At 48.0% G+C, this 27819-nt stretch overlaps 1 protein-coding gene across 1 annotated transcript in view; it reads left to right on the forward strand.

Moving 5' to 3' along the window:
- Nucleotides 1-27819, forward strand: part of ITSN1 (intersectin 1 (SH3 domain protein)) — a 146014-nt gene that overhangs the window by 106730 nt on the left and 11465 nt on the right. Inside the window, exons 29-32 of the mRNA XM_008570921.1 lie at nucleotides 15437-15558; nucleotides 17601-17707; nucleotides 23251-23434; nucleotides 25568-25666. Coding sequence (XP_008569143.1) covers nucleotides 15437-15558; nucleotides 17601-17707; nucleotides 23251-23434; nucleotides 25568-25666 — 512 coding nt within the window. The remainder of the gene's footprint in view (nucleotides 1-15436; nucleotides 15559-17600; nucleotides 17708-23250; nucleotides 23435-25567; nucleotides 25667-27819) is intronic.

Below are 27819 nucleotides of genomic sequence, written 5' to 3' on the forward strand. Positions count from 1 at the left end.
AAGGTGAATTTCTGTGCTAGAAGTGTATATGTGAGGCACTGCTGAGGAGGGAGGGCGGCTGCAGGGAAAGGGTTAAAGAACCTGCCAGAAGGAAGTGATATTTAAGCTAAGAACTGAAGATGAGGAGCCAGACGAAGCGGGGAAGAGAAGTGGTATTATAGATAGAGGTGTCAGGACCTGCAAAGGCCCAGAAGTGGGTGCAGAGAAGGTCATCCTCACTGTACCACTTGTGGAGCAGCGGTCCAGTTAGCAGGCCCCTTCTCTTCCCCTGGACCCTTCACCTATATAGGCCAATGTTTCTTCTCCAGTCTTGAGTTTGCCTGGAAGGGACACAGTTGTCAAGGTGGGTAACTCATACCTATATAACTCTCTCTAGTTCCCTCTCAAGATCATTCCTCCAGGCTTGCTTCTGGGTTTGTGAAGCTAACACAGGTTGTCCCCCAGGAAACTGCTCCTTCCCCTCACCAATTATTCAGTTTGTATTTGATTGTAGAATATCCATCCGACCCAGTGTTTCTCAGCCATAGGGGCTGCTACTCATGTCTAATGGGTAGAGGCTGAGGAAGCTGCTTAACATCTTGCAATGCATGGGACAGCAGCCCCAAAGAGAATGATCTGGCCCCATATGTCACCAGAGCCGAGGCTGAGAAACCCTGGTCTCACCTACTAGCTACCATGGTTAATGTTCTTCTGGCTGCTCGGGACCAAAAAGGTAGCCCTGTTGGTGGCTACTGGGGTTGCTCTTGTAACTACTATTGAGTAAATTTAATCACTAATACATTCATATCACATATCTGAGGCATAAAAAGTATCCCAGCACCTTGGTTTTATATTTAAAAATCTTATTCTTCTTGATTATTCCCCATACTCTGCACTTGGGTACTAGATTAAACTACTTTATTCATATTGTCAAAGAATCTGGTTAACAAAAATTTGAGTAAAAAGGAGAGAAAGCATCTTCTAATTAAATCAGTGAAAGGATACTAGGTATCTCTTTTGATCCCAGAGTTGAAAGGTGTGTGTGTGTGTGTGTGATCTCTTTTGATCCCAGAGTTGAAAGGTGTGTGTGTGTGTGTGTGTGTGTGTGTGTGTGTGTGTGATCTCTTTTGATACCAGAGTTGAAAGGTGTGTGTGTGTGTGTGTGATCTCTTTTGATCCCAGAGTTGAAAGGTGTGTTAGGGTGTGTGTGTGTGTGTGTGTGATCTCTTTTGATCCCAGAGTTGAAAGGTGTGTTAGGGTGTGTGTGTGTGTGTGTGTGATCTCTTTTGATCCCAAAGTTGAAAGGTGTGTTAGGGTGTGTGTGTGTGTTTGTGTGTGTGATCTCTTTTGATCCCAGAGTTGAAAGGTGTGTTAGGGTTTGGGTGTGTGTGTGTGTGTGTGTGTAAGGTGTGTTAGGGTTTGGGGTGTGTGTGTGTGTGTATTTTAGCTATTCGTTAAACAAAAATAACTGGTCATTAAATCATTTAATTTCATATTGGTCTGTGTAAATGTATTTGCAAGTGAACTTTGGATACAGTTGTGCTCCATTGGCTTATAGACAAGAAAAGTCCAAACGAGATCGTCTTTCTTGTGCACTTATGAATCGGGGCCTCTCCACACTGCAGGACAAGACCTGGAGTGCTGAGGAACTAGGGTGGTCATGGCTCCTCAAGTGGCCCAAGGCCCAGACAGCCCCTGCATAAAAGGGTGTTGTTACAAAATATTACACCATTGCATGTATGGTGGAAAACCGGTGTCTGCCTTTTCTGGAAGGGAACCCGGGCAGACCCAGACTTCCCTTGCACATAGCAATTGGGTTGCCTATGCCTTCTTTGATACCATAAGAAGAAAAACTTAGAAACACTAGCGTAGGAAAACCCTCCAGATAGTGGGTTTAACCATATGAAGTTGCCAATCTTACTGTTTCTTACCTATAGAAACAGCCATTTCATATGGTTCAACCTAGTACAATTTAACCATTGCTTGGCACATGGTAAGTTAGGTGTTCAAAAACACCTATGTAACGAATGGATCAAAAGAGGCTGTATAGAAAATGCTAGAGTCCTACTTCTCGACACACACTGCATCACGCTTGGCGAGGAAACCAAGACATCTCTCCAGTTTCCTTTCCCTTTAGATGTGAGCTTTCCAAAGGCAATGATATCCTTGGAAGGGGCTGCTCCTGGAGCCTCTTGCTCATTCGCCTAAGAAGGAAGGTGAAGACCCTCATCTGGGCCAAGTCTCCACTCCAGCATGGGGTTGGGGAATCACCCCATGCAGGTAACAGTTGGGAATGGGCACAGCAAATCACAATCAGTCCTGCCTCCTGGGAAATTGAAAATCATTTCTGAGACACTGTGAATATTTTTTTTTTCTTCTAGCAAAATTATAAATTAATCCTATTCATTCTTTTTAGTTCCAAAAATATCCAAGATAATTTTTATAGAAACTATATTGAATGCCAATTGTCCCCAAAATGCATGGAAAAGCAGCCCCTTCTTCAAAATGGCTGATATTTAAGTTGGATCTGGTAGGGCAGGGGAATATGTTAAGATCAAAGATCACGATAGCCTCATGTGAACATTTCACTTCAGCCGGAGTTCTCTTGGGCCCTTTTTAAAGAAAACCCCACATATGAAAAACCAGACTTCTGGAATGTTTTCTGATGTGTAGTAAGCTATTCCATTTCAAAGGGTTTCAAAGCCCTTCAGGAAGATTCTATCAATTGAAAGCTCTCAGGCATTTTTAAATTATATGACTTGATTCACAAAAATTAAGGTTTTAGTTGTAAAAAATGAGCATCAGCTGTAAGATGTACACATATTGTCTGTGCAAGTTGCTGTTAAGCATGCTACCTCTTAGATGCTTCTTTGTTAGTTTTATGGTGTCATCTGTGTGTCGGGGGGCAGTGCAGACAGACACAGGCAGTGAGACAGAGTGACTTACAGGTGACTTAAATGCCTGTGTCTGTAGCTCGGTAAAATGTGTTGAATGGTGAGGTCAGGATACTGCCAGAAAGCAGATAAATACCACTGTCCAGAAGATTCTGGCAGAGGCTTACAGCTGCTGTTTCCACATCTGCTTGGTGCACCATTACTGCATGATGTTGCAAGCCTCAAAAGAGGAAGCATCCCTTCTTTTCAGTCAGCCTAGTGTATTTTTAAACGTTGGACAGTTCCTCCTCTTGATGTAGTTTCTCCAAACTCTGACCTAGGAGAGGGGAAGGCCCTTTTGACCTGCCAGTTTTCATTAAGGAAGCTGTTGCACTCGGTGAGAGTAGTAAGCCACTTGATGTTCCTGGCTTCCCCTCTCATATCCCATGCTGTCCCTTCCCATGCTCAGTCCCTGTCACCAAACGCTCTTGCACACTGATCCACTGTTGTGTTCCAGGCCTCACCAGGGAAGTGGAGAAGACTTTAGGTGGGAGTGTGGTGCAGAGATGCTCCCTGCAGATTATCAGATGAGGTCGAGAGCTTAGAACACATTGGGCACAAGTCCTGCCCCTCACAGCTGAGGACACTGAGTGTCTAGGGAGACCCAGTGATGTTAGTTCTCTTCCTAATTGTACCATTTGAGAAGAGCAGCCCTATCTATACCAGAGCCTTCACAGAATGAGTGAATGCGTCTTTGGAAAGATGGGGAATGTCCCTCTTCCCTTCTGCCGTTCACTCATGGGAGTTGCCATGGGAGTCTACAGCCGTTGGTGAAGATTCCCACACACCGGTGCTCATTTTCAATGCCTCAACCTTTAGTCCTTGTCACCTCAATTGCGAGCAGATTCCCAAACACATAGGCTCACCCAAGATGCCCTCCCTCTGTGCCAACATGAGGACATGTGTTGCGGTAGCTTCTCCATTTCCTTTCCTGACCTCCACAGAAAAACTTATAATAACATGGTTCATCTACGAGTTCAGTCTGATAGTTTACTTTATTCCTCTCACAATTCTGGAACATTTTATTTTCCTAGGGAATTGACATAACCATGTCCTGGGTCTTTACTGAGATGAAGAAGCAATCCAGGATGGTATCTCAGAGCATGGGTTCCAATTCCAGCCCTGCCACTCACTACTGTGTTACCTTGGGCAAGTTATTTAACCTCTTTGTGCTTCAGTTCTCCTGTTTACAATGGAGAGATGATACCTAGCAGAGGGTAAGCACCTATAGACACTAGCCTGATGGTGGTGGTGGTTGGAGAGACAGGGCACTGTGCCTGGTTAGTAAACATCACGGAACCCAAGCAGTGGCTTCCTGCTTTCTTTCTTGCCTTAAACCAAGACAGCAAGTGGGTTGTGTGCATTTTGAGACCTATCAGCTTAGGGATTTGAGAGAGAAAATATCGGACAGCTTCCCCTAAAACTTTCATACATCTCACTGCAAGATTTGCCCCACTGATTTGTGCACAAATCACAGCCCCCTTTCCTCCGTTAGCAGGGTGCCCACCTGTGTGAAATCGAGCAGCTTTTTAAACCTATTTCCTGCACTCCTGAAACATGCAGTGACACTGTCTGGACTTGAGGCCAGAGCCTGCTCAGCAGACTCTTGGCAATGTGGACAAGCAGCCCGTGTTTCACACGGCTGGCGGTGGGGAGGCCAACAGAAAGATGTAATGTGCAGGGCTTTTAAATGTCACGTCTGCGGACTCTGTTGGCAGGCCCATGCAGCGCTCCACAATAAACCTGTCACAAATGCATTGACTCACTGGGTCCTTTATTTCTCATCACAGCATTCTGTGGCCTTGTGTTCTCTTGCCAGCAAAGAATGGAATGTTCAGCCCCCCAGATATGCCAGCTGCGAGTTTTTTAAGGAATCATGAGGCTTGGATAAGGGACATGTGCTACCAGGGGGTGCTTCCCCGAAGCACCATCACCAGAGCAGCTGCCCCCAGCATGCTTGAAGACTCCAGGAGGCTAATTCTCTCCCTGCCCTGTGGCACACACCCCGACATGCCTCTCAGGGCCCAGAGCTCTGGCCAGGAGGTTTTGCTGTTTGCTGGGCCTCCAGCAGAGCCTGAGCTGCAGGATCTGCCCCAGCAGAGGAGGCAAGACCGGGGATGCCTCTTTCCTCTCTGGGGTGTTACCTTGGAGTTGGGAGGCTCCGAGAGAAGGCCCCCACATGTCTGAGTCCTCAGCAACGGCCTCTACTGACTTGGTAACCAGTAGAAACCCTCATCCCACCCGTCCTCAAGAGGCAGAAGTACATCTGCCAGTCTCTCCCCACCTTTCCTTCCTTCCTCCTCCTGCTGGGTCAAAGGCTCTGGACATGCCTGTGAGACCAGGAGGGGCCAGGCTCCTGCTCCCTGCGAGTTGAGACTGAGAGATATGGAACCAGCCTATGATGGGGCTGTGCTGAGCAGAACACTCCTGCTCTTGCAGAGCCCATGGGAGCAGGAGGAGACAACCAGTGGACCATTAATCAGAAATTCCAGCTAGTGATGGATGAGATGGGACAGAGTGTGAATAAGGGCCGGGGCTCTAGTGGATGCAATGGCCAGGGAAGGCTGCTCTGAAGAGGTGACAGGGGGGTGGATACCTGACTGCAGAGAAGGGCTCTGCCTGCGTAGATCAAGGGCAGGTGCATTCTCAGCCCAAGGTACAGAAAGTGCAAAGGCCCTGTGGGTGAAGGAGCTGCCCCTGCCCCTCTGTGAGGATGGCTCTAGGCTGCTAACTGGTCTCTCTGCACCCACACTCTTCTTTCCTCTTCTCCACGCTGCGGGCAGAGAGCTATTTTAAAAACGTGATTTCTTTGGCTTAAAATCATACAGGAGGTTCCCGGCCCCCATAGGATGAAGACCCAAATCTTCTACTCAGCTAGCAAGACCCTGCCTGATCTGCGCCCTTCTTCTCTGACCTTCTTGCATTCTCTCTCCTCATTTATTCCTATTTGCGCTCAATTTTTGGCACAGCTCTGTCATCAGCTCCTCAGGGAAGCCTTCCCTAACCAGTGCCTCTTGTTATGCTGGAACACGTGAAGTCCCAGGCTGGCCTGGTAATGGAGCTGATCTTTAGGATCCTAGCCTGACGTTCTCTCTAGTTCTTTCTGTCACCTTTTGAGTCGCTGCCATGATCCTTCAGAGAAATCCAGACATTTCTTGCTCTGATGGCTTTCCAACTGGCCCTCTTGAGAACCATCTCCTCTGTCCTGCAAACTCGTTATGGGAAGGTCCACTTTCATCATGGGAGTCCCTAGTGGGAGTTGGAGCCCGCACGTGGCCCATGTCAGGAGGAAGCTAGGGGTGCACAGGCAGCATGGAGCCTTCCCCAGCCCCAGAGGTGGCGGGGCTCAACCTCCCCAGCCTCGTCGACCACGCAGGGCACCTGTGTGCCCATCTGTCCAAGCCCGCCTAGTCGGGTGGTGGTACATGGGCCCATCATCCAGCTCCACGCAGAATCTTCCCTCCATCACTACAGTCTCCTCACCACCTCCCCAGGATTCCTCCCGAGTTTAAGACACTGGTGCACCCCAGCAGAAATGCTCTTACCCCATCTTCCTCACCTTCCTGCTCTGCCCACCTTTACCCTCCAGCTTTCTCTGCCACCTTTTCTCCATTAACTTGCCAAGAATCAGCTCTTTCCTGAATTCCTTGTCATACATAAAGATGAGTGGGTAGAGAGATTGGTACAACCTCTGCGGAAAGAGCACGAATGCATAGTGATAGTACCTACCTTGTATAGTTGACTTCTTGCAGGACACCTGTCTTCCCGTTGATTATAAACTACTTTGCACTCTTGCATATCCCCCAAGGCACCTTGCTCTGAGAGGACAGCCCTGTGTCACCTTCCTGTTGTTCCACAGGCTCAGTCCTTTCTCCCTGATGAGGCTGTGTGGGGCAGGACACATCAGAGTGTCCTTCTCCTCACTGGTCTAGAACCCAGCTCAAAACCTGTGCATGGGAAGTCACAATCGTTTAAAAAATAAATTATTGTGAAAAGACCCTAAAACAAGAAATGAGCTTATTAATTGTAAGAATTGTTCTTCATCATTCTTATAACCACCCTAAATACTATGTGTGTATTCATTCAGTTTTCTAGGAGGGGCCTGGGTGGATCTATGCAGTTGCTGAAAATGAGCAGGAAACGTCACAGGGTCAGATTGTCTTCTGTGTTCCAGCAGGGTCAGTTTGCCAATTTAGGAGAGTCCCCAGGGACCAGGCAATTCTCTCACCCTTCTGAAGAAAGTTCTGTTGGGATGAGAAGTACACGTGCCCCTCCAGATAGTCCAGAACTGGTCTGGCCTCCAGAGCTTCCATGGGCTGGGGCTGTCCTGGGACTGGTTGTCCAAGGGTCATTTTCAGAAAGTACCCAGTTACCTTGACTCAGACTGGCCACTGCTGGCACCAGACAGCCCTGGGTTCTAAAAACAATCATGTCCTCTCAGCCAGATCTTTCAGGAATCTACTGGGAGAGGAAAGAGTATGGACTACTTCCAGGCCCACCCTTTGAAAAGCTGGTGGTTTCCTTCTGATTCCAATTCCTGAGACATCACAAACAAAGGTTTTATTCTTGATAAAGGAAGTCACCATAGGTCTCCAGAACAGAATGACCTTTGAAGCCTTAGCCCTGGAGGTGGGGGTTAGTGGTAGCCATGTGACCTCACATGCGGCTGCAGAGAAAACCCCAGAACAGATTGTCAGAGGTTCTCTGGGCTCCGGGCCAGGATGGCCTTGGAGGGACAGTGTCCTGTGGTCACGGCCACCAGGCCCCCTTGGACACTGCTTGAGTGACCTGCCATGGGCTGGATTCTGCTCAGTAGTTGTAGCAACTGTCATGCTACATGTGCCAGGATGGATCTAGTTTCCAAATCTCACTCCCTTTTTCTACCAGGTGTCTTGATTTCTGGGCTCTTTCCTCTGATTGAGTGGTCCTTTCTTGGCTGCACATTGGAATAATATAGGAGCTTTACAAATGACAGAGGCCCAGGCCCCACCCCAGCAAGTCAGATTTAATTGGTCCAGGGGACAGCAGGGACACTGGGATTTTTAAAAGCTCCTTGGGCGACTCCAACGTGCAGCCCAACTCGAGGGCCACAGCCCCTGTCCATCCTATACACAGCTGCCACAATGATCCTCCTGTAACACAGCCAGAACCTTCTGGGCTCTGCAACCAGAGCCTCCTCCACTGCACTTCCCCACCTGTTATGGGCCTCATTGTGTCCCCTAAAATTCATATGCTGAAACCCTAACCACCAGTACCTCAGAATGACTGTACTTGGAGATAAGTTATTTAAAGAAGTAATTAAGTTAAAATGAGGCTGTTAGTGTGGGCCCTAATCCAATCTGACTGGTGTCCTTATAAGAAGAGCAAATTTGGGCACAAAGAGACACCAGGGATTTGCACGCAGAGACCTTGTGAGGACACGGGCAGAAGGCACCCACCTGCCAGCCAAGGAGAGAGACCTCGGGAGAAACCGGCCCTGCTAGCACGTTGACCGTGGACTTTTAGTTTCCAGAACTGTGAGGAAATTACTATTTGTCATTTAAGCCACCCAGTCTGTGATACTTTGTCATGGTGGCCTGAGCAAACGAAGACACCACTTTTCCAGAAGCAAGTGGAGTGAGTGGTGGTTATACAAGAAGCACAGTGGTAAAGGGCATGAACTCTGGGGTCTGACTTCCTCTGCCATCTATTAACTGAGGCTCTGGCAACTGGCTTAACTTCTCTGTGCCTCAGTGTCCCTGGCTGTTCAATGGGAGAACACAGTCATAGCCACCACAGAGGATTATTGCTGGATTCAGTGAGCTGGTGTCTGCACACTGCCTGCCTGGGACCGTGGCGAGAGCAAAGTGGCCTTCCACGTGATTGCCTGTCATTTGCCATCGGCCAGCTTCCCTTGCCGTACCTTTCCCAGGGCTCCCATTTGCTCCAACTGTTCGCTCTGTTTGAATCCCTCTCTACTACCCAAACACCCCACTGTTTGCCTGATGAAGTTTGACTCCAATTCCTCTGCAGAATAATCCCAGATCCCTCTGGTCAAATCTATTGGCTCCTCCCTCATAGTCCGATAAAAATGTGTTTGGACTTCTACTATAACTCCTCCATCTGCCTTCATACTCAAAGGATTTATTCATGGCAGCTACTCAGGATACCTAAAATCCTGCAGGATAGGGCACAGTGAGAGCAGGAACTCAGGAAGAAAGAAAAGCAAGCATGGTGACATAAATGGGGCCAGGAATGAGCTAAAAAAAAAAAAATGCATACCATAGGGGACCTAACATAGGACCAGGAGTCCCAGCATCAGTTATAAGGCCATGAATGATATGCCCCCTTTTTTTTACCCTAACATTCTTATTTATGGAAAATCAAGCAATGACTTATTCCTGTGGGGAGTTTGATTTTCACCACGTCTCAACAGTTGTGAAACTGCCTGGCAGCCCATGTAGACTGGATTCCCCTTCTTGGGAGAAAAAGAAGCTTATTTGGAAGTCACATTGGCCCCTTTAAGCTTCTGGGTTAGACAGTGCAGCTGAGTGGAAGCCCCCCGAGGGACCCAGCTACATGGGGTAGGAAGAGTCCCCAGGACAGGCTGGAATTGGATGCTGGAGCTCAAATGGACATAGGCACAGGGGTCTTGGGTGCCATCGCATGGCATCCCCCTGCCTCTCACTGCAGGCCTCTGTGCCTCTCCAGACCCCCCTAAAAATTGAATCTGAAGGATTTTGCAACTCTGGGGTCTCAAGGACTGGTAACAATGTGCAGTGATGCCCTTTAAGAAGTGCCTGCGACTCGGCATGGATCCCAGAGCCTGGGATGTCCAAGCCTCCAGGAGACTGCAGGCTCCCTGAGGACAAGGAGCCAACCGCCTTGCCCTTCACTGACCCCAGCACCAAGCACAGAGGCTGGATCACAGCAGGAACACATGATTTCACTGCGTGGAGAACACTGGGGTTCCAGACTTCAGCTGCAGGGGGTGGAGGGACACAGTGTTAGACCAGAGAACTCTCTTCATGTCATATCCACATTGGTTTCATCGGCTTTCCTACAGGACAGGCCACCCCACACGCACCACTCTGCCCAGGATGTTAAGGGGAGCACAATTAGATTAACTTTCCCAGGAGAATCCATTGCAGCCCCAGGGGACCAGGGTCACCTGGCAGGAGACTAGGGCCATGGGGAGAAGTCTGTAGTGTAAACAGGAGCCCAGGAGCCCAGTTAACATGTCTCCTGCTGACGCGGGGCCATTTAGCCAGAGGATTCGAGCTGAATGTCCCCAGAGACGTTGGTATAGCTTTTCCTTGAAAGATAAAAAACCATCGCCCAAGCTCCCATATTGCTCTGTCTCCCAGTCCCTTCACATTTTGTCTCCAAACTCTTGTTCCAGCATCACAACCTCTGTAATCTGGTGCTTTCCTCCTTCCCACCTTCTCTCCCACAGCGTCTCTGCACTTCCCTGCCACCCGGGCGAAGGCTTGTTCATGCTGGTGCCTGCAGCCCCAGAGTGATGGCCTCATCCTCCCCAGCTGCATGAAACCGAGCATCACGAGGAACCTTCCTCCCTCAGCATGGGGAGTGCCCACTTTTCTGCGTCCCTGCCATCCCCACCATCGGCTTCTTTAATGCTTGCTATTTTAAATTTAATTTTCCTGTTGAGTCTTCCCCAAGGTTGTGAGTTTTCCTGAGGACAAGGACAGTATCTTGCTTATTTCTGTGTCTCTTGGACTTTATAGGAACTTAATAAATATTTATTGACCAACTGATTGTATGTTTTGGCCCTTTCATAACAGGAATGAAGCCTGTTTATTTGCGTTGCTCAATGGCCAGCTTACTGTGGGGGCTGGCTTGGTTTTCCAAATTATGCTCCTCTTGGGAAAGGCAGAATGATTAGAGGTGTCGGGGAGAGCAACATTCGCTTTTTATTTAATGCTCTGTATCCTTTGACATTTTACAATATGCATGTGTTCATGTATTGCTTTTGTAATAAAATGATTTATTTAAATTATGCTGTTCCTATGAATGATGTTTGAGAGTTACAAGATGACCTTTTCTGGGTAAAATTTTCCCTTATTTTTCTCCAGTGCCCCAGACTCAAATCCTTCCCAAGGTACATCACAGTTTTCTCGCTCCACTTTGTTAATTTATCTAACTGTACAAGATTCTAAGGGATGGCATATAGATGAGGAATTTTATGTGGGCTGTAATGCAGATCATTTTTAACCGCCTGGAGTCATTTGCAATATTATTTCAGCTGTGAGTGGATTTTAGTTAGTTATGAGAATCTCTTCATCACACCAAGAAAATTGTTTGTCCTGCTTTATCCACTCGTTTTTCACTGGGAAAGAGGGCCAGCAAAGCATGTTTATCCTGGGACCCAAAGGAGAGAAGGGCCACGTACCTCCACCGATAAACAAAACTGTTTTTTATTGGAAATGTCTTTTCCACTTACCCTGCTTCAAATAATGGAGGTTTTAAACTCTCCTGTTTTTCTAAATATTAAAATTTCAAAGGCAGGATATTTTTGAGTTCAAAGTGTCTATTTCAAGTATTTAATGGTTTTCTTGGTCTGGCATTCACCAGCAAGAATTTCTAAAACAATATCCCATGGGTCAGTTCAGTGGCTAAAAAGACGATTCCAAGCCAACACTGTTGGCACATAATGTGGAGATGAATCTCCCTACAAAACCTTTGCTTTTCATTCGTTCTGGGTCCTGGAGAGGCCACTGGGGCCATCCCCCTGCCTCTAGGCAGGCTGGTGGGTGGACCTGTGTGGGGTGGAATTTGCTGCGTCAAGCAGCCCAGTGTCCCCCAGCACTCCCTGGGACCTCTCCTCTCAGCTCCGTCAGCTCTGACTTGGACCTTACAGGGTGTATGGACTGGAAGGCCAGAGATGCCCGTGACAGGAGGCCATGCAGCCGCCCTCCCATTCATCCCGAACTGGCCCCGGGCACCTGAGATTCTTGGATCGGTGGCCCAAATTTACCCCGGGCCTTCTGCTGTTGCTCTGGCTCTGAGCTTCTTCTCAACTTGCACTGTATACAACTCGAAGTCTCAGAGGAACTTCTGAAATCCACAGCAAGCCAGTCATCTTTCCTCAAAGATCCTTGTTTCCAATTCCTCAGTCATCCTTAGAGTGTCTTCTGGTCACTTGCACCTCCTTGCTACAGAGTGAAATCCTGGTCTGGTTGTCAGTTGTAAGCAATGTCAGTGTTTCTCAATGGGATGCTATTGGCATCTGTGTGGGCAGTTCACTGTCCTGTATATTGCAGGTCATTTAGCAGTCTTGGTCCAGCCTGGCAAATTCTAGCAGTCATCTCATCATTATGACAACCAAGAATACACTTGCACTGTCAGCCCTGGGGATAGGGTTGGGGGCAGTACCACCCCCAGCAGCGGACCACTGAACCCCAAATTTCTTATCTGTACTCTGAAGGGCAGACATCTCTCCTCCCACATCCTGAATCCCCAGCACCAACGTAGTTAGTAGCAGACTTGTGGCAGGACATCAGTAAATGTTGGTCAAATGAGTGAATAAATGAGATCCATGAACAGGCTTCAAGAGGGCCTGTGAATCAGATAACATTGTGTGCTGAGTGTGTGTATATTGTGCGTGTTGTACACATGTGTGCTGGTGCGAGAACCCATAGCAGCCATCAGATCCTCCAAGGGCACTGTGACCTAAAGGGACATTGGGAAGACTGGTCCCAATGTCAACTGGCCTTATGTGTGTGTCACTGCAAATGTCACAGCATGATGTTTGTGAGGAGAATTTTAGAACTGCCGCTCTGTGCCAGTATTTTACTATCCCTATTGAAGGGGACATCCTGAAAACCCCTAACGTGACGCTGCTTCCGTGAGAGGGCAGTCAAGTCCCATGGTGCGAGGGCTGCATTTGGCCCTTTCACAAGAAATGGCCTGAGTCCTGGGCCCTTAGACTCACTCACAGGAGAGTGAGGTAAAAATAGGGCAGGAATGGGATATGTTTTCCCAGAGCTCAAGAATGTTGTCTGGGTGACTTTCCCAGTAAAACTCAGAGAAATCGATGACATTACTCAGCTTCCCACAAACCTGAGCTCACATAGCAGCTCAGCAGAAGCTGGACAGAGTGAGTGAGTGATCATGGCTTGCTTCCTTCCTGAGAGTTCATTGTTGATGCAGCTGTTTTAATAAATGACAATCAACGCCCGAGGCAGGAAGAACAGCTGAACCAAACTAGAGTGAGTGAGTGATCATGGCTTGCTTCCTTCCTGAGAGTTCATTGTTATGCAGCTGTTTTAATAAATGACAATCAACGCCCGAGGCAGGAAGAACAGCTGAACCAAACTGGTGGCTGGGCAGAGGGCCCAAGTTCAGATGCGTCTGCAGACCTGTGCAAGGTTCAGACTCACCTGTGGCCTATGGAATTTTAGCTTGGCTGCACAGCAGTGGCTCTGAGTGAGGTCAAGGATAGAAGGGTGCTGAGGGTGTTAATATAACAATGGCTCATTCCCACAGCTTTCCTGGCATCCTCCTGCCTGTCCTGGGATGTTCCTGTTCCAGCAAGAGAAGTTACAGCATCCAGGAAGAGCAGTGGGCTAGGGGAGGGGACAAAACTGAGAGCTGGAAGTGCCCTAGCCCTAGAGTTAATCTCTAGGGTAGTGAAGCATTTGCCAAGGAGTATATGGTACATTTGCCCCAGAGGGATCATTTTATTTGCAGAAGCTTCCAGCACATAGACTAGATCAGTCATGAACCCAGATAACCCCCTCGGGGGAAGATGGAAACTCTGAGGAACCCTGGTAGTCCAGAGCAGGCTTATCCAACACCAGTGTGCCTAAAAAATCACCTGGAGAGTTTTTTTTTTTCCTTTTTGTCTTTTTTTACTGACCAGTAAAGGGATCGCAACCCTCGGTGTTGCGCCCGCACCACGCTCAGCCAGACCTGGAGAGTTTGTTAAATCAGATTCCTGGGCCCCAACTCCAGAGAATCTGTTCAGCAGGAGTCTGATTATTTGCATCTCTAACAAGCTCCCAGGCAGTGATGCTGCTGGTCCAGGACTGCTGCACTTTGAGAATGACCGGTCTCCAGCAGCGGTTTTCCCACTGTGCTCTGTTGCGCTCTCTTGTGGGGAGCAGAGGGGCTGAGAAAAGGAAGTGAATGGGATTTGGTCCTGACACCCCCACCTGTACCCATGACATCTCCCAGTCTACCTATTTTACAAATCTGGCGTCTGCAATTACATAAAGAACCTCTGATAAGAAGAAGTGGGGGAGACTACTGGTCTGGAAGGGGTGGGCTCAAGCCTGCACATGGTGTGCTCTCAAGAACCTAGCCTACCCACCCCACATTCCAGCGTGCCTGGGGCAGGGGGCAGCCTCTACCAATAACAAGCTAAGTAAGCTTAGTCAAGGGCGGACACCATCTCAGGGCAGCAGGGTAGCCCATCCCCTCGGCAGACCTGCCCTCTGTGGTGATCTTGTTCCAGGCTGACTGCAGCCGGAGGGGCTATCCTGGCTGCCTGCAGTTTTTCTGCTCAGCTTATACAGGGGCTGGGCAGTGGCCTTGTCCAGGAGAGTTTTCTCAGCACTGCCTGTGTGCATCCTGTGTCTGCCTGGTCCCCAGGCCCACCAGGAGTCTCAGCACAGCCACCTCATTCTCCAAAACCCAACCTCAGGATACACTTACGCCCTCCTGGAGGTCGGGTCCAGCAGTAGTGGTGTGGGGGAGAGGACAGCCTCCAGAGGCAGTCTCAGGGTTCACCTCTTGTCTTCATCACTCCTGAAATGAGAGATCTGGGGTGAAGCAACCTCTCTAAGCCTCAGTTTCCCTGTCTATAAAATGGGGATAATTCTAGTATAATATGTGAGCACTAAATGCAGTTGTCAATCTAAAGCTCTTAGCACAGTGCCTGGCATGGTATGAGCCCTTAGGAAATGTTAACCAATTGTTACTAAGTCTTCTCTCTTAACATTATTTTAGTGATTTTGATAAGTCAGGAGTGTGTCGCCTGTTTATAGGGCTGCCATAATAAATGATCACAAACTGGATAGCTTAAAACAACAGGGAATTATTGTCTCAGTTCTGGAGGCCAGAAGTCTGAAATTAGGGTGTCGGCAGGTCTGCACTCCCTCTGAAGTCTCTAGGGGAGGGTCTGGTCCAGACTCTCTCCTAGCTTCTGGTGTCTCCAGCAATCCTTGCCATGCTTGTAGACACGTCACTCCACTCTCTCCCTCTTCTGTGTCTGTCTCTGTATCCTCTTCTTATAAGGACACTGGTCATATTGGATTAGGGCCCATCCTAATTGAGTATGACCTTATGTTCATTTGATTACATCTCCAAGACTCTATTTCTAAATAAGGTCACATTCACAGGTACTGGGGGTTAGGACTTCAGCATACCTTTCTGAGGGACACAGTTCAACCCACAACAATGTCTACCTGGAGTGAAGCCACAGGGCCCAGCAGCCATAGAACCCAGGGAATTTTCAATGTGGTGCTCTGAGGGCTTCCCCAGACTTGGACTAAATTGTCCCAAATGGTTGTGTTTTCCAGGGTGTTCAGACTTACATCTCTTGGATATGTTGACCCCAACTGAAAGAAAGCGACAAGGATATATCCATGAACTCATTGTCACAGAGGAAAACTATGTGAATGACCTGCAGCTTGTCACAGAGGTAATGGCAGCTGTGCATGGGGGGTGAGGGCACCTGCAGGGGGCAGGGAGAGAGAGGGGGGCCTTTGCCAAGGAGACCTCAGTGCTGATTCTGAGCCCGAGACACTTTCTATGTGTGGGGAGCATCTGGATGGCAGATTACCAGGGAGACTCACACCAAGAGAAGATGGTTAAATTCTCATTTGTGGTAAACTCTGAGTCATACTCACAGAGGGACAGATCACTCGTGCCAAGGGGCAAACGCCTGGAGAGGTGATGGGAGGTGACACATGTACTGAGAATTGAGAGTCCAGGCTCTAGTCAGAGAAGTTACAACTCAGCCACCAAATAGCTGATGCCATAGAGCCCGTCACAACATCTCCCTGACCCTCAGCATTGGCATCTGAAAAGGGCGGCCATCTGGCTGATATCTTGAGTAATTCCTAGTGCTCTTGTTACCTCCGAGGAAAATCTGTGGTTGAGAAGGAAGGTATTTCCTCCCAGGTCTCCATGAACCCCCTGACCTGGGCTGCTTCTCCATCTTGTCTGTCCTCCCAGATAGCCATTGAAGGGCCGTGGCCACCCTGTCCACAAGGATGGGATATGCAGCAAGCCTTTGTCCATACCCATGGGAGTTGCCATATTAGGAGACAGGGATGTGCAGAGCACCCTACGATTGGAAAAGTACTGTAATCATTTGGAAACCCTCCCCACCACACCAAACAGTTGGGAAACCATCTTGTCTGACAGTCTTAACACCCAGGAAAGACACGCTGGGCTCTCTAGTGTTGGAGGAGTACAGGCCGGGTTGCTGTCCCACAAGACCACCATTAACACATAGGAAGGGTTGGTGCAAATTAAGAAAAGGTGCCATTTTCTCAAGACATTTGACTGTTATTAAATATACAGTTAAGGGGATGGCCCCGTGGCACACTCGGGAGAGTGCAACGCTGGGAGTGCAGTGGCGCTCTCACGGCGGGTTCGGATCCTATATAGGGATGGCCCGTGCGCTCACTGGCTGAGCACGGTGTGGATGGCACCAAGCCAAGGGTTGCGATCCCCTTACCGGTCACGAAAAAGAGAAAAAAAAAGAAAAAAAAAAAAAAAATATATATATATATATATACAGTTAAGGATGTCTGGGATGTGAGTGTCACCCCTTAGAGAGGGCACCTTTGTGCAGTGCCCGAGAAGCACAGCTGTACGTGGTGGCCCTGATATACGTTAGGTTCAACTTCTGCTTGAGGACTCATGTAGAATAGGACTTGCAGGGACCAGCTGCAGCCCAGCCAAGCTTCTTTCAAAGATAGGCTGTCCTCACTCCTACAGAGTCTTCAGAAGAGCCCCCTGCCTTCAATGGTAGACAATGATCCCTTGCAGACAGGGGCCTAACCCAAGGGTCTTCCACTGAGATCTGTGGTTTACTGTGAATTGCCCAAGCATGCAGAGCCTAGGAAGGGCTCATTTACTTCACAGGGCTCAGGATAAGGGCAGCAACCACCCCCTTGTAATGGGCCTGCAAGTGCTGGCTCTGTCCTGGCCCAGCCCAGGAAGCTGAGAATGGAGCGATGGAATCAGTCAGCAGGTCGCCATGGTAGTGCTGCTTGTTAAAGGCTGTGCTGCCTCGGGCAGCTGTGCTCAGAATGCCCAGGCTGTCTGTGCAGCAGACGCCGCAGGCAGGAATGAAGGAACTGCCCATACCCATGAGCATCTTTAAGCCCCTACTTTTCCCACTGGGCCCATTTCCTCCCAGTGGGCAGGTGAGACAGCCCAGGCTTTCTGCATAACTTTGTACTGGTGGAGCCCCTAGAAATTCAGCTGGCCTCCTTCTCTTGTAAAACAATGCAGACTCTGATGGGGACCCCTGTCCCATCCCCTGGGGCAGAGGAGGGGCCATCTGCTTCAATAATTCTGCAGAAAAGTGGGTGTCCAGCTTCTGGGCCTCCCGGCCAAGTGCAGACCCCCGAGTCCTTTTCCTTGCGCTAAACAGATCCGTGTGCGGGTGCGTTTGAGTTTTGAGCTAACTGTTTGCTTTCTGAACTGCTTCGTTTTCTGCATCTGTAGATCTTTCAGAAACCCCTGATGGAGTCTGAGCTGCTGACAGAAAAAGAGGTTGCTATGATTTTTGTTAACTGGAAGGAGCTGATTATGTGTAATGTCAAACTACTGAAGTAAGCCTCTCCTCTCACTCCCAGCCCCGCCCTCACACACTAGCCTTCCCCGTGGGCCCTCCTGTGTGTGTCCCTCTGTGCATGCGCCTGGGGTTCTTGCTGCCTTCTGTGCTCTTTGCCACTCACAAGCACCATCACCCTGTGCTGCCCTCATGCTTTCCAGAAACGCACCCCGAATTTCTCCCTGTGGAGGGTAAATCGCCAAGACGTCCTGCTTTTACTGTGGCTCCAGAAAAATTTCCAGGGCTAGGCCAACTCTGGCTCCTGGTCACCAGCCGGCTCTGTCCTGGGGAGAGGGGCAGCGCCCCGATCTCAGACCTGGGACCCCATGGGGGAATATTGGTCTCTTGAGACATTCTGGGCTCCTGTAGATGGAAAAGTGTGGAACTGTTCCCTGCCTGATGTCAGCAGCAGTTCCTCAGGATAACTCTGAGAAGCTGGCCTGAGGCCCTTGATATTTTATTCCTTTATCAGTTCACAGAGGCAGCCGTGTGGCCAAGGGACCTGAGTTTGGATCCTAACTCACTGCCCTTCCTCTTTGAGCCTGAGTTTCCCCATCTGTAAAATGAGAGGGTTGGATTAGGTCATCATGAAAGTCTTTTCCAATTCTTAAAAAAAACCCAACAAACAAATTAAAATCTATGTCCACCAGACCCTCATGATAACATCACTTGCTAGAACACAGATGAAGTCACAGCCTCCAGGGCATGTGAAACACCCAGCTGAGGAGGGTCCACCCTCTCCCTGCATGGCCTCCCCGAACCTTCTGTCCATTCCTGGTCTCTAGGTTTGTGTCCTTGGGAAGCTGCCATTTCCTAAATGTGGTCCCTGCATTGTTCTTATGAAGCCATTTCAGGTCCCCATTTTCTTGGGTGTGTGCTTGGGAGTGGATGAAGGGATGGAGAGAGGAGGTGTAGAGAGGTGGCCATGAGGAAAAATATCTAATGTCTGCTCACTCTGTGCTCTCGAAGACAAGTAATCGAAGACAACCCAGGTAGCACTTAGAGATAGTCTTTCCCTCATGTCCATGAGGAAGATGCTGTGGAAGTGTTCAGCGTAGGCCTGGAATCAGACTTCTGCCTTTACATCCTGCTGTTGCCTTCTGGCTGTGTATCTTTGGGCAGGTCACTTAGGGTCCCTGAGCCTCAGTGTCCTCATCTGTAAAATGGGGATGAGAGTAGTACCTATGATCACATATCACAGAGGGCTGTTATTTGGAGGCCTTTAGACAACCTGGCACATAATAAGGGCTGGGTTTGGGCCCTGGTGACCCCAGTGGTGAAGCTGAGAACCCACCCTTGCCTTGGTATACGGCTGCCCTGTCAGCCTAGGGGAAAGGGGTTAGTTAGCCCCTCAACCTACAAGTACCAAACCTAAAGTGTTGGAGACACATGGTTTTGAAATAGACACAAACATTTTCTGTTGAAAATATACCTATAAGTTAAAAGCCCTTTCCTTGGAAGGTGGGAGATGTGTCTGATTTTCCCAAGTGCCCCCTAGAGAGGGCTACCCACTCCCATCGGGGCCAGCCTGAGGGAAACTGTGCTGCTGGCATCGGCTCCTAATACCTTTTTGTCATCTTCCTATTTTTAACCCTCCCTCCTGCTGCTGTCCGGAAAAGGAAGCCCCTTTCTTGAGTTCTATCAAGGTCAGGCCTGTGTGTTCCTCCTGTTAGCTCTGACTTGCTCCAAGCCCTGGAGGGAGAATTTGAGAGTGCCTTTACAGCTGGGGAAAAGAAGCTCAGAGAGGTCGAGTGACTAGCCCAAAGTCACACAGTAGGTGGGCTGCTCTGTGTATGACTTTCAGGGGCCCAAAACTGTGGGTTCTGTCCAGTCTTGCCCCCGATGGAAAGAACATAGAACTGGGAGTCAGATGTCTCAAGTTTTTGTCCAGGCTCCAGCACCTTCTAACTTGTTTTGGGCAGTTACCTTGAGCAGGTAACTCTCCCAGATTGCATTCACAATACCTGTCCTGTCTACTGTGCGGGGTCATTTCAGGGAGCGAGGGGATCGGGTGTACAACTGGCATGCTGTCAATCGTGGTATAAATGTGCAGGGGCATTACTGACCCCTCTCCCATCATAAGGTCCCTGTTCTCTGTCCCCAATTCTGATTCTCTAATTAGCTAGTTTAGGTGAACTGGCTAATTTTTTCATCTTCTGGATAAGATACTTGTATTTAACAGGAGCCTTTTGGGGACCTGATTCCTTTTTTTTTCTTTTCAACATTTTATTATGAACAGCATACAGAAAACTTGGAAGATTTGGAGAATGAATACTCATATCATAAATTGTACAATGAACATTTTGCTATATCTGCTTGGCTGCAAAGACATCAAGAAAAGGAATGATCCCACTGATAGGGAGTGGGCTCCTGCCAAGCTGGGAGAGGGTGGCATCTTGGGATAAAGAGAATTTAAGGCAGCCATCCCTGGAATGCCACCAGTGAGCAGCCACCTATCTGCCACTCCTAATCAAGGATCAGGACACAGGAATTAGTAGCACTTGTATTTAGGGGGTGGGAGGGTCACTGGATTAATCAAACAAATAAATAATAAATAAAATGAAAATTAAAGGGGGCTACTAATGATACTTCATTGGGTGTAAGAACAAACAGATGGCCTTCCTACTAGGAAGATGAGAGCTGAGAAATGTGCCTTTTTAATAAGATCAAGGATCAGGACACAGGAATTAGTAGCACTTGTATTTAGGGGGTGGGAGGGTCACCGGATTAATCAAACAAATAAATAATAAATAAAATGAAAATTAAAGGGGGCTACTAATGATACTTCATTGGGTGTGAGAACAAACAGATGGCCTTCCTACTAGGAAGATGAGAGCTGAGAAATGTGCCTTTTTAATAAGCAGCGTAGGGCAGAAAGATCTAGAACCTTTTTACATCCAGAGCCTAGTGCAGGCCCCTCAGTGCAGCTATCAGAAGCGATTGCAGAAGGGAAGCAGAAGTGAGGTTGGATGGCCGACCCAGGTACTGGGGGCTGTTTGTTTTTTATCAAGATCTGTTCCTGGCCCCTTGCTGGAAAAAAAGAAATGAAAGAGCTTCTCCTACAAAAGTGTTTTTCTTCAATATAAAGTATTTGACTCACCTTCTTAACTTAAGAAGAATGGACACCATTTTATTTTGCCTGAGCAGAAAATGAAAGAAAAATAAAAATAGATCTTGGGTGGTGAAGACAGGATGGGGAGAAAGAGGAAAGAAGAAAGTTTGGGCTGGGAGAAGGAGAAGAGGGAGACAGAGAGCAGATATTGAGGCAGGGATGGCCAGGAGGGAAGTGCAGAGGCTGGGGATGAGGGGCAGGGGCGAGGGAAGCCGTGAGAGGCGGGAGGGCATGGTGGGGAGTGTGGAGCAGGTGCAGGAGGACAGGGCAGGTGCCCAGGCAGCTTGGGGTGGGGATGGGGGTCGGGGCCACCGTGCCTAAGGTTCCAACCACAGGCTCTGGAGTCACACCTGGGATCAAGGTCTGCCTCCGTCACCTATTAGCTGCGTGACTTTGGTCAAGTCATTCAATTTTGTGTGGCTCAGTTTCCCCAACAGGAAATATGCATGACAAGTAATATATGTAAAAATAAGTGTTTGACACGTAGGAATCATTCATAAATGCTAGCTCTATAACCGCTCGGTCTGCTGACTTCTGAGGGTTAGGGACACTCATGCGTTCAGCAAACATTGAGCACTCTGAAATGTTAATTAGCCAATCGATTACCCTTTGCGGTTCAAGGCCTCTAATCTGTAAACCTTTCTATAAGATTGCAAGTCAGCTCACCAAAGGGCACAGGGTAGAGGGCTGTGGAGTCTGACCCCAGGCCTCATAATACCCTCCAGTCCTCATAAGTCTTGCCTGTGCAGTAGAGCATCCCAGAAGGAACCCCCAAACTGAACCTAATAGGTGCCTGGTACATAGTGAACCAGGCCTGGATTTTAGGCCTGCCTCCTAGCAGGGCAACTTGAGTCTACAAGTGTGTCCAGAATCCAGGAACTGGTCTTAACTTTCTCAAGATAGTGACTATCTGTGCATCGTCTTCTTTTCCCTTTTTCTTGTCCTCCCCATCATTTTAAAAAACAGGGTGGAGGGTGAAAGTACTTTTATGCCCTTGCAGAAAAACTGCTCCTCTTAGGAAATTGATGGGATGATTGAATTTCTTCCTGTTTCCATTCATAGTGAGTTTGTAACATGGTTCTCCAGGTCTCTCAACCCCCAACCTTGTTGTTAACATCCCCTTGAGCAAATTTCAGCATGTTGGGGGATATTCCACACCAGCCCTCAAAGAAGCAGTGGCCTGAGGACTCCAAGCTGCCACCTCTCCTCACAGCCCAGCAGCTGATGCTGACCTCTCCCCACGAAGGCCTCCATTAGAAGTGGAATTACTGATTGCTCAGACCACATAATTTATTGTCCCTAAAGTTTCTCTCCTTGGCTTGCCCAGTCCAAGGAATTTTTCTCTAGCCAAAAATGTGGGAGAAAGAAAAGAACGTGATCTGAAGTTTTTAAAGCCCCATACTAATGTCACAGATTCTCCTTGGAATTATATAGCCCCACCCATACCTCAAGGGCTTCTGCAATGTGACTATGACAGCAACCAAAGGGATTCGTAGGGACAGCCTCCCAGTCTTATGTTAAAATCCTACACCATCCATCCATCCATCCAGCTGGGATCACGAGGGTAGCTGAATATGCTCACTGGCCTCACATGTGTGGTCCTGCCCTTGAAGTTCATAGCCGTCCTTGCTGTGGAGAAGATCAGGGCTGTGCCCTTCTTCCAGATGTTGGTGTCGAGTTCACATATGAGACTTGGAAGGACGATAGCCAGTCCCAGCTAGCATGGCCCTGCACACTCACACTACAGGTGAACCCCAGGACACACTCTTCCCAGTCCCACCAACACCTCTTTTTGGCTTCTAAGATATAAATTGTTTGGAATTGTTGGCTCATTATCATAGTAATAGACTTCTTGTTTCAGAACTCCTTTTAATCCCGTCAGCTTCAAATTAGCCACAGTAATGAAGCTACAAATGGCAGGGATAGTTCAAACAATCATTTATACCTGGCTTTGGCGAACGTAATGGGATTATTTTTCTGTGGCAGTTGATTTATCATCTTAATTATGTTCTGTTTGGTCTGAAAATGAGCCTCCCATTCTCTGGTGACGGCAACTTCTCTTGGGTGGCAGTGTCCCTGGAAATAGGTTCAGTACTTGGGCCACACCAGCCTGGGACTTTGACCAAAGATAATCTGTGAAGTGAGACATTGACACAGGAATCCTTTGAGTAATTAAAGGAAAGATTCTATATTTCTCCACAAGAAACAAAGTGTGGGAAACAGCCACCATGCCAAAGAAAAATGTCCCAGTGATACTTCTGTAGCACTAGACTCATTTCTTTCTCTGTTCCCTGTCTCCCAAATAGAACCTTTAGTGGTCATGGATCTGTGCCCCTCACACACATTCTGTCTCTGTACGACCTAGCAGTGTGCCGTGGTGCTGTCAGACAGCATGAAGGCAGGGGCTCACCTCCCGTGTTTCCATGCAGAGCGCTGAGAGTCCGCAAGAAGATGTCTGGGGAGAAGATGCCCGTGAAGATGATTGGCGACATCCTGAGCGCCCAGCTGCCACACATGCAGCCCTACATCCGCTTCTGCAGCTGCCAGCTCAACGGGGCTGCCCTGATCCAGCAGAAGACGGACGAGGCCCCAGACTTCAAGGACTTTGTCAAAGTAAGGAGACCAGCTGTATCAAGACCCTGCATCAGAGTCCTGATTTTCAGGCCGCTGGACAAGTGAGGGGCTGATCCAAAAGTCTGTAAGCATATTTCAACAGAGGCCAACCAGGTTTGAGGTTCTGGCTATACAATTGAGGACTGGCACTAGTTGGCAGGTGTGGCTGTCACCAAGGGGGTGGGCTTAGAGGTGGAGGGCCAGCCCCAGGCCTGGAGCCTTGAAGCTTCTTCAAGGATCTGTTTTGCAGACATTGGTGGTGGTATTTGGATGCATGTTTAAATCTTCCATCTCACTTGCCGGACCCAGGCGGGTCTCAGGTTCCCTCTTCTGTTTAATCTCTGTGTCCTCAGCTCTTCACCTGCAGAAGGAAGGGCCGGAGCTCCAGGGGCCCCTATGTTCCTTTCCCAGGTGGTTCTTCTCGAGGGGCTCAAGCTCTAGGCAGCCTGTAGGAGTCACCCTGGATGCCAGGATCTCTGCCTTGGGACTGTGTCCCCTGGGGGACATTTGGGGAGGTAGTGCCAATGCTTCTGGAGGCCAGGCTCAAGCTCTAGGCAGCCTGTAGGAGTCACCCTGGATGCCAGGATCTTTGCCTTGGGACTGTGTCCCCTGGGGGACATTTGGGGAGGTAGTGCCAATGCTTCTGGAGGCCCCTGGGACTTTGTCTTGGCCAGGGTGGGTCCCTGCTGGCCACACCAGGCCGCTCAAACAGCCCCACCTCTCCCAGAGGAAAAAAAATCAGAAGAGAATAAAGTAACTTCCATTAATCAGGTACATGCTGATGAATCAACAGAAAAAGAAATGATAACAGGCCTATCTCTGTACCTCATCCGTTTGGGAACGGGCCGTTCTTACCTCCCCATGAATCGCATTGGTCAAATCACCATTGTAAGCGTCAGCGTGGCCTCTTCAAGGTCACAGCCTCACCTAAGCTTCATGCTTCTTTCCCCTCCCTGCTGGTGTTCCTCAAAATTAAATGCTTAGATTTCCTAGCTGGTGAATGGAGTGCTCCATGGTCATCCTACGGTGGGAAAGTGGGAAAGATTGCTAGGTAGGCCCAGGATGGATGCAGATGGGAGAGCAGATGCCGGGCTGCTGGGTTCTTCCTGGGCATGGGCAGGATGAGTTCATTACTGAATGCACTTGAACTTCAGGGAAATGCTGACAGCAGCCCAGGGCAGGGGTATGTCGCCCCCCTCCCCTCCCCTCCTCACGTTTCCCTGCCTCATCCAGGCGGGACTGTGGCATACAGGCGTGCGGCACGCAGGTGAGGTGTTCCTGGAATGATGATGTTCTCTGCCGGTGCAGGTACAGGCGCTGACAGTTTTCAGGTCTTGGGGCTCCAGGTCAAAGGCAACTGCCCATTTCTAAAGCATTAAACCAGACCAGAGCCTTTGAGAGCTAAGTCACCATATAATCCCTGGGACATGTAGACAGGGCTTGCCTTTTTGAGGTAGGACTCTTGTCCTCCAGAAGGGTTGGCAGAATTGGCAAAAGTAGTGGGAGGAAAGAGGCAGGGACAGAGGGTGGAGTCTTGGCCCCTTGTTCTCAGCTCCCTCCACTTTCCCTGCCTTGCCTGGAGCTCCCGGAGGCTCCACCCAAACTAGACAGTGAGATCCAGCCCTTCCAGCACCTCTAGGACTTAAGGGGAATTTTTATTCTGACCATAAAGTCTTGTGACTCTTCTTGTTTCCGGGAATGTTATAAAGTTTTTGCAGACACCCAGAAGAAATATTCTCTGTTAAGCCAGAATCTCATCTCTGTGAGGTAGGAAGCATGTGTCCTGCGGAAAGCATGCTGAATCTGTGGAGCAAGGTTTAACCCTGAATCTGGGGCGCAGGGTTTAACCCGAAATCTGGGAAGGAGGGTTTAATCCTGAATCTAGAGAGCGAGGTTTAACTCTGAATCCGGAGAGCAGGGTTTCTTAACATCTGTGGCGCTCCCATTCTCCATCTAGAAAGTGTCTCATCCTGGACTTGGATAACTAGTCAGGCCCTTCCAACCCCAGTTTGCATACTTGTCATCCAGATGAGTGAGATAATGGGTGGGGAGTCCTAAATAACATTAGTGTTGACATCACCAACTTTGGATTTTGCAGATTTCTTAAGTACATTTAAAAAAAATCTATTTCAGAGATTGGCAATGGATCCTCGATGTAAAGGGATGCCACTCTCTAGTTTTATACTGAAGCCTATGCAACGGGTAACAAGATACCCACTGATCATTAAAAATGTAAGTACCCATTGCCTTTTCAAGCAGAGGAATGCTTTTTTGGCATTGGAAGGGGTGGGGTCATGGGCAAATTCCCCAGCCACCACAGATGGTAGTTTTTGTGCAGAAATCACATGCCAACAAGGACTTTGGAGGTGTCTGCTTGGTAACTCAGAGAAAAGCTGGTTTATTGTGAAAAGAGCTGATAATGCACAGCCTTCAGATGTGCAATCAAGTGGCTTCTCCTTGCAAGTCAGAAAATGAGAGCTCATTTCTTGATTCTTTTCCTAATACAGGCACAGTGCCTCCGTGCCTTGATTTTCCAAGCAGAAAATAGAGAAAGAAACATGATTTCTACCACTCATCTGCAGAAGCCATTGTGAGATACTCTGTTGATATTAGATGATTGTTTTTCTCCTGCTACTTTATGAAAACCAATACCAAAAGAAAAGAACAAAATTAGGGTTTCAGTGTCCCCATCCATAAAATGAGTGAAAAGACTTAGATGTCCTCTGAGCCTCTGATTATATAACCATAGGGAGTATAGCTCCTGGAGAGAGGTTTTAGATCTTGTTCCTTTTAATGGAGAATGGTATTTAGAAACCCAGGTCTGGGCACTGGTGTATTCATTTCTACTGAGGTGTCATTGACTTTTGGGCCTCTCAGTGGCAGAGCTGGGAAATATATGTGTGTATATTCATAAACACATATGTATAGGTATACACACATATGTTTATATGTATTTCTAGATCAGTCTATTTATGTATATTAAAACCCATGAATTCACACTGATACCTTCTATTCTAATGCAGTATCACAGAATTAGTCCAGCCTTCCCTTTTCTATATTTGTAACTCTCTATGAGAAGCCCGGCTCTCATTATCTTAAAAAAAAAAATATGTTTACTTATTTGCTCAGTCTCCTTAGATATAACAAATCTCCCTCCCAGGTGAGCCATATCCTCAGTACTGCCCCAGCTCGACCCCACAAATACTCTGCAGGTACTTTGGCTGAGTTAAATAATTAGTTTTGAAAAAACTTTCAACCTACTGTTTCTTCTCTTCCAACTCCACAGTTTATTTAATTAGCTCAATACTTCTCTTTACTTCCTCCAGTGTTTAATTGCAAATTGAAGTTGGAAACAAGCTTTTAAAATAGGTGTTCTAGATCTAGCCAATGCGGAGAAAAACAAAAACAAAAAAGAACTAAGAAGCATAAATATTAAACAGGAAAAAGCAAACTGTCATTATTTGCAGAAACACGATTGCTGCCCTCCAGAACACCCAGGAGAATGAACTGAAAGCTAGCTGAACTAATAAGAGAATTGGAAAAGGTGGCCGCTTGTAAGATACATATGAAAACCACAAAACAACTAAGACTAAATATTTCTATAATACTAAAGTGGAAAAATTTTTTAACATGGCATTGAAGACAGAGCCTTAAAAGATTTAGAGTCATGGTAACCCAAAATAAAATCTTTTATTCTGGGGAACAACCTAGATGTTCATTAAGGGGAGTAGTTAAATAAATTATGGTAGATCTGTACTATAAAAATATTTTAAAAGATAGAGTGAAACTTCTAGTCTGTGTATTAGCCTGGAAAGATATCCAGAAATGCTGTTATGTGAAAAAACAAAACAAAACTTATACAGCAATCCTACAGTATGGCCCATTTTTGCAAAAAGAGGGAAAAACTTTATGTATGACTCTTAAGTATAGAGAGAGCATCTAAAGGAATGTCTTTCAGTCTGTTGGCAGTGGTTACCTCTGGGGTAGGATAGTGAAGGAAACTTTCACATTTACTCTGTATACTTCTATATTGGTTGAATCTTACATATCAAGAATGTGTTAATATATAATATTTGCATAACCATTTTTCTTTCTTTTTTTTTTTTTTTGTCTTTTGTCTTTTTCCGTGTCCTGGCAACGGATCGCAACCCTCAGTGTTGCCCCCGCACCAGACCGGGGACCGGCAATGGGACCGCAACCCTCGGTGCTGCTCCCGCGCCTCGCTCAGCCAGTGAGCGGGAACCGGTCTGCATGTGGGATCCGAACCCTCGGGCGGGAGCGCCGCCACGCTTCCCAAGCGGCGCACCTATCCCCTGCGCCCCCCGGCCCGGCCAAAACCCTTTTTCTTAAAAATTTCCTTATGAAAAAAAAAAATTAACAAAATT

Source organism: Galeopterus variegatus, unplaced genomic scaffold (genome assembly GCF_000696425.1).
Source record: "Galeopterus variegatus unplaced genomic scaffold, G_variegatus-3.0.2 Scaffold643, whole genome shotgun sequence".
In the NCBI taxonomy this organism is placed as follows: Eukaryota; Metazoa; Chordata; class Mammalia; order Dermoptera; family Cynocephalidae; genus Galeopterus; species Galeopterus variegatus.